This window comes from Oryx dammah, unplaced genomic scaffold (genome assembly GCF_014754425.2).
Source record: "Oryx dammah isolate SB20612 unplaced genomic scaffold, SCBI_Odam_1.1 HiC_scaffold_23, whole genome shotgun sequence".
Taxonomy (NCBI): Eukaryota; Metazoa; Chordata; class Mammalia; order Artiodactyla; family Bovidae; genus Oryx; species Oryx dammah.
In genome coordinates, this window is record NW_024070207.1 from 38,629,267 (window position 1) to 38,636,347 (window position 7,081).

The window sequence follows — 7,081 nt, forward strand, 5'->3', positions numbered from 1 at the left end:
ACTGTGAAGGGCGACAGAAGCGGAAAGAACTACTTCCCCAGCAATGGCAGCTCGTTTTCTGAGAGCAGTCCCTACAGCAGAACAGGAGGCCGGCTTTTGAGCTAGGGTGCGCTCCTCCTGAACGACTGGTGTCAAAGGAAGGCCCTGAGCTCAACTGCAACCCAACATAGCAAGATAGGAGCAGAAATGACACTGCCACCACCAAGAACATTCTACGCCTCCTGCCTCCATTCTACTTCTGCAGGTTAAACAGGCAGAATGTAGTCATTAGTCTGGCTTGTTGAGAAGCTGCTTGCTATATGTGAGGAGCGTAGAGTGCTAGGCAATGGTACAGTTAGCAAACCCAGGCCATGCCAAGTTGGTATTCTCCAAATCCCAGGTATGCAGTGACTCCCTAAGGGACAACTTTTTGTTTTCCCCACCCTTTCCATTCAGTGGTATTAAAGTGTGTGTGTGCATGTAAATAACAATAAGAATCAAAGGTTTGTCTGTGAATTTCACAATATTCCTGGAAACAAGGTTAAAATGAAAGAAAATCTCCAGTTACTTGTCAATATGATATTGTCTTTAAAAAGATCATGTCCATCCATGGTGGATTCATGTCAATGTATGGCAAAACCAATACAGAATTGTAAAGTAAAATAAAAAATAAATTAAAAAACAACAACAACAACAAGAAAACAAAATATAAAACAGAAGCAATATTGTAACAAATTCAATAAAGACTTTTAAAATGGTCCACATTAAAAAAAAATCTTTTAAAAAAGAAAAAAAAAAAGATCATGTCCCAGTTAGCTACCATGTTAAGGAATTATATACAAAAATGGTAAAAGGATGAGTGGGGGAGGGGCCAAGTCTGGTCATTCTTAAACCACAGGTTGACACTCGGATTCTAAGCAGGGAGCCAAGTTAAAGCAAGTGCATGCAGAAAAGATGCTTGTTCTTAATAATAAGACTCAATGTTGATTAGGATGTAGTGAGACGGGCACTTGCACACTGCTCCTGGATGTATAGATTGATAAAACTCTTCTGGAAAGTGATACGGTATTAAGTACCTAGATCTTCCTAAAAGTTTATATTCTTTGATGCAGTTTCCTTATGTCTCTAGCCCAAGGAAGCATCAGAAATCAGCACAAAGTTATATGTACACAAATGTTCACGGCAACATTGTTTACACTAGCATGAAACTGGAAACACCCTAAATGTACATCAGTAAGGGGGTGCTTGGAGAAGGCAATGGTACCCCAGTCCAGTACTCTTGCCTGGAAAATCCCATGGATAGAGGAGCCTGGTGGGCTGCAGTCCATGGGGTCACTGAGAGTCGGGCACGACTGACCGACCTCACTTTCACTTTTCACTTTCCTGCATTGGAGAAGGAAATGGCACCCCACTCCAGTGTTCTTGCCTGGAGAATCCCAGGGATGGGGGAGCCTGGTAGGAGGCCGTCTATGGGGTTGCACAGAGTTGGACACAACTGAAGTGACTTAGCAGCAGCAGCAGCAAGGGGGTGCTTAAATACATTATGCATATGGACAATCACATTTACCATGAACTTCTAATGGCATGTGAAAATGCATGTATATATTGTTAAGGAAAAGGGCAGAGTTCAAAACTCTATGCAGTAGAAGCAAGTATCCGAGTGCCCCCATCCCAATCCCATGTTATTTCAAAAACATCTTCAAAGTGTGTGAAAAAAAAAAAAAAAAAGCAGAGACGGGGATGAAACTTGAGAATGTTGTGCTTACTGAAATGTCAGACAAAGAAGGACAAATACTATATGGTGTCACTTATATGTAGTATAAAATATAGTACAAATGAATGTATATACAAAAGAGAAACAGATGCACAGATCTAGATAACAAACTACTTACTGGTTACCACTGGGGAGATGGAGGGGGATGGGGCAAATTAGGGGTATGAGATACAAACTACTACATATAAAATAGATAAGCAACAAGCAAATATCGTATAGCACAGGGAATTATAGCCATTATCTTGTAATAATGGTTAACGGAGTATAATTTGCAAAAATACTGAATCATTATGCTATACACCTGAAATTTATATAACATTGTAATTCAATTACATTTCAATTTTTTTGAAAAGCAGAGCTTATCACCATTGAAAGTAAGAGAGTTTGACCACTTGATTAAAAAAAAAAAACCTTTTTATTTTGCAATAATTTTAGGTTTATGGTAGAGTTACAAAGCTAGTTTCACTTGGTTTCCCCTAATAGTAACATCTTAAATAACCATGGGCCATTTGTCAAAATTAAAATGTTGACATTGGTACAAACCTACTGACCAAACTACAGCCTTTATTCAGATTTCCCCAGGTTTTCCACTAATGACTTTTATCTGTTCCAAGCTCTAATTCAAGATACCACATTGCATTTAGTTGGTCACTTAATTTTAACAAGAGAATTCAAATTTGCGCCTCACCCAAGACTCATAAATTGCCTATTCATTTAATTAAGTTTTCTTTTAGCTTAAGCCATTTCTATTAAAGAGCCATGAAAGTATAAAAAAGATCATTTTAAAACAAGTCAAAATAATCTGTTTTCCTGATTTTCACATGAATTTATTTCAGAATTCTTCCCAGGGAACTTTGTGTTTTCCCTCTCCTGTGGTCCCTGCATCCCTGTTAACTGGTTCACATTCCCCTAATGATCAGGCCCCAGGTGGCTGGGCACTAGGGCAGCACCATCTCAGACACAGAACAAGTACTAAATTGAATGGAGTAGAACTTTAAGGTAGGGAGCTACCATCAATAACCTCAGTCTTGCTAGAAATAACCTCTGGATAAAAATGATTCACTTAACAAGCATTTCTTTAGCATCTATACATAAAATCCTTTTTAGCATCATGTGTGCTGTTTCAGAGTGGTGCAGAGAGGCTGAGTAACTCCACAAAAAGTCTATTAGTTAATAGATGGCAGAGCAGTGATTCTAACCCCAGTTCCTCTGTGACTCTAAACCCATGCTCGTGATTGTCTGATTGTTCCTCCTTGAGAAACTCTCAATAAATGATGGAGCCAAATTATTCCAGTTCTAGTCCTTAAACCCTGACTATTCCAACCTTGAATAGAACTCTGACCCAGCACTGGTTCTGATTTGATATTTGTGGCCATAAAGGCAATGGCAACCCACTCCAGTATTCTTGCCTGGAAAATCCCAGGGATGGAGGAGCCTGGTAGGCTGCCATCTATGGGGTCGCACAGAGTTGGACACGACTGAAATGACTTAGCAGTAGCAGCAGCCACCTTCCTTCCCCTTTTACTAAACCTTGGCCTTACCTGCTCAGATGTGCTGTATATATACCAACCAAGTTGACCCCTATGTAGTGTGTCTCAGTCATGTTCTGTTAAAGCTTTCCAGATCTGCCTGGTTGGGGACCATCCTGCCTGTCCCCAGCAATGAGGGGCCTCTGGTGTCCTTTGCTCTGTCAGCCACTCTGCCCCCTCTGGAACACGGGACTAGCTTTACCTTTGGGCCCTGCACTCTGCCAGTTGGCTTGGCAATCTTGGAGACAGGAAAAGGGAAATCTAGCTGAAGCAGCCTGGATTTCCCAGGAGAGTGACACTTGGCAGCAAGTAGCTCAAAGGAAATGACTTCCTAATCTTCCTTTTTTAAAGATGGCTGAAGAAGAAGGACAAGAAAGCTTAGTCCCGCTCCTTTTCTTCACACTGAGAATCACTCAAAGGATGCTATTCACAAAACAGCACTAGGGAAGACCTAGGGCAATCTCAGCCTAGTGTGTTCCAGCTTACAAAGGAGATTCCCCACTCTGCGAATGAAGAAAAGAGAAGACAGCAAGTCCTTGGGCCTTAGGGAAAGGGATATATCAGTGACTTAGCTCCGTGGATACTTTCTAAACTCCTCCAGTCACTACCAAGTGACCTCAGGAACTACCAGCTGTGCACAGGTGGCAGAAGCCTTTGATGACTGGTTTCCTCTTCCCTAGAGTCATTTAGCAGCAGGAGGGGTTGTGGGGTGGAGAGAGCAGCTGTTTATTCTCATGACACTTCCCCCTGCCAAAGACAGCTCTTTGCTTGATCCCCCGGCAGAAGATTTAGCTTGTACTCTGGGCGACAGAAACGGTTTGGGGATAGATGGGTTGTGCAATTTCCTCTGGGTCAAACAAGGAATCCTCAGGAGAAACCAGTGATTTTCCCTAGTGCCATCTGTTGATGGGAGTGAAGGGGGGTGAATACAAACGTACCACCACCATTACCCTCTTCCCATCTTTTCCTCCGACCTTTTTAGAAACCGTCAATGTAAGCTTACATTGGTCTACACTAGAACTGTATGAGATAGAGTCTTCTACCACCCATTTTAAAGATGGGGAAACTGAAGCACTAAGGAAACAACTCCCAAGATCACAGAGAGGCAGAACTAGGATTTGAACTCAGAGTCTTAGAACTAAGAGAGTCATTAGGATTAAAAACAGACTTTAGAAAAGAAGCCTTACACACCCTGTCACAGCACCCCTTGCCAACACACACACACACACACAGACACACACACACACACACCCTACTCCCACCATGCCAGTGACTGTCTTTTCCAGCAAAGAGCAATGTAATCTCCTTTTAGGAAACAAAATCTGACCAATTTAGTCAGGGAGAGAAGACAGGCTGAGAATAGAAAAGCAAGTGAAAGTAACAATCAAACTTGCTGAAAACAGAAAGTAGACAAAGCAGGCTGGAAGCTGTGATCAGAGATGGAACACAGTATATATCAGGCACCGGTTCCTCCTTTGTGAGATGTTTTAAAACAAGAATGTAAAACAAAATAGTTGGAAGTGCGCTCGGCGGCCCCGTGGATCTGCCTCTTGCTTCAACAGTGCTTGGACGGAACAGACCCAGGGACACCCCTTGCTCCAGCCTCAGACCACCCTGCAACCTTTTTTCCAGTCACAACCTCCGGAGTCAGCCACTCAGCTGTCCGCGATCACCGGGACCAGCCACCATTTTTTAACTCCTTATTGCCGACCAATCATGAGCTCCCAGATTCGTCAGAATCATTCCACCAAGATGGAGGCCACCACCAACCGCCTGGTTAACAGGCAACTGCGGGCCTCCTACACCTACCTCTCTCTGGGCTTCTATTTCAACTGCGATGATGTGGCCCTGGAGGCTGTGGGTCACTTTTTTCACGAATTGGCCAAGGAGAAGCGCGAGGGCGCGGAGCGTCTCTTGAAACTGAAAAACCAGCGTTGCGGCTGCACCCTCTTCCTGGACATGCAGACACCATCTCAAGATGAGTGGGGTAAAACCCAGGATGCTATGGAAGCCGCCCTTCTCGTAGAGAAGAACCTGAATCAAGCCCTGTTGGATCTGCATGGCCTGGCTTCTGCCCGCAGAGACCCCCACATCTGTGACTTCCTGGAGAACCACTTCCTAGATGAGGAAGTGAAACTCATCAAGAAGATGGGTGACCACCTAACCAACCTCCGCAGGCTGGCTGGTCCCCAGGCTGGGTTGGGCGAGCATCTCTTCGAAAGGCTTACCCTCAAGCATTACTAGGAGCTTCTGGAGACCAATGGCCATTGAAGAACCCACCTAACATCAGGGCTGCCTGAAGGCCCTCTCTGCAGCCACTAGGCAGCTTTTTAACACCCTGGAGCCCTCTCTCAAGCCTTGGACCAAATGGAAACAATAAAGCTTTCTGCAGCAAAAAAAAAAAAAAGAAAAAGAAAATAGTCTAAGTCACAGCCTCTCTTACAACCTCATCCTGAAATACAGGGTAGGGCCTGTCTGATCATTGGGAAGACAAAAGAAAGGAATTATTGCCTTTTCCTTCTAGCCTTCCCCTAATTCCAGCATCAGTCAAGGCTGGGAATCCAAGATAGAAATGGAGAAAATAGAAGAATTCCTAAGAGGAGGGCTGTACACTGCAACCAGCAGGTCAAGGGACTAGGGGACCATGCTGAAGAGCATGGGAACAACTGGAACACAACAGCTGGTTGGGCCAAGGCTTCCCAGCCCTAGCCTTAACATTGACACAAACCCACTGTTTCTTTGCATTGCAAAAGCGTATCACCCTCAAGCTGGATCTTCCAAAGATGATAACATTGGTTCCCATTTAATTATGAAAAAGGAGCAATCAAAATAAGCAGATGACTCTGGGCTTTCCTCTACTGCCACAGGTAGAATTTCAATGCTGATTGACACTGACAAATGCCAGGTTTTGGAGGGAAATGGCAGAATCCCGAGATGCTCTGCTTGGGTATTCTCTGTCCTTGTAAATTGCCCAGGAATATTGTTTTTATTTTTTTTTAACTTTACAATATTGTATTGGTTTTGCAATACATCAACAGGAATCCACCACAGGTATGCACATGTTCCCCATCCTGAACCCCCCTCCCTCCCCGTACCATCCCTCTGGGTCATCTCAGTGCACCAGCCCCAAGCATCCAGTATCATGCATCGAACGGACTGGCGATTCGTTTCTTATATGATATTATACATGTTTCAGTGACATTCTCCCAAATCATCCCACCCTTGCCCTCTCCCACAGAGTCCAAAAGACTGTTCTATACATCTGTGTCTCTTTTGCTGTCTCGCATACAGGCTTATTGTTACCATCTTTCTAAATTTCATATATATGTGTTAGTATATTGTATTGGTGTTTTTCTTTCTGGCTTACTTCACTCTGTATAATAGGCTCCAGTTTCATCCACCTCATTAGAACTGATTCAAATGTATTCCTTTTAATGGCTGAGTAATACTCCATTGTATATATGTACCACTGCTTTCTTATCTATTCATCTGCTGATGGACATCTAGGTTACTTCCACGTCCTGGCTATCATAAACAGTGCTGCGATGAACATTGGGGTACATGTGTCTCTTTCAATTCTGGTTTCCTCGGTGTGTATGCCCAGCAGTGGGATTGCTGGGTCGTATGGCAGTTCTATTTCTAGTTTTTTAAGGAATCTCAACACTGTTCTCCATAGTGGCTGTACTAGTTTGCATTCCCACCAACAGTGTAAGAGGGTTCCCTTTTCTCCACACCTTCTCCAGCATTTATTGCTTGTAGACTTTTGGATAGCAGCCATTCTGACTGGCGTGAAATGGTA

General features: G+C 43.5%; 2 protein-coding genes across 2 annotated transcripts in view; one reads left to right on the top strand and one right to left on the bottom strand.

The window, feature by feature from the left end:
* GPC3 (glypican 3) overlaps positions 1–7,081 on the bottom strand; it is a 451,757-nt gene that overhangs the window by 387,513 nt on the left and 57,163 nt on the right. The gene's annotated exons all lie outside the window — the stretch shown is intronic.
* LOC120882264 (ferritin light chain-like) lies at positions 4,984–5,567 on the top strand. Its single transcript, XM_040266186.1, has one exon. The coding sequence runs from the start codon at positions 4,999–5,001 to the stop codon at positions 5,524–5,526; it is 528 nt and encodes a 175-aa protein (XP_040122120.1). The 5' UTR covers positions 4,984–4,998; the 3' UTR covers positions 5,527–5,567.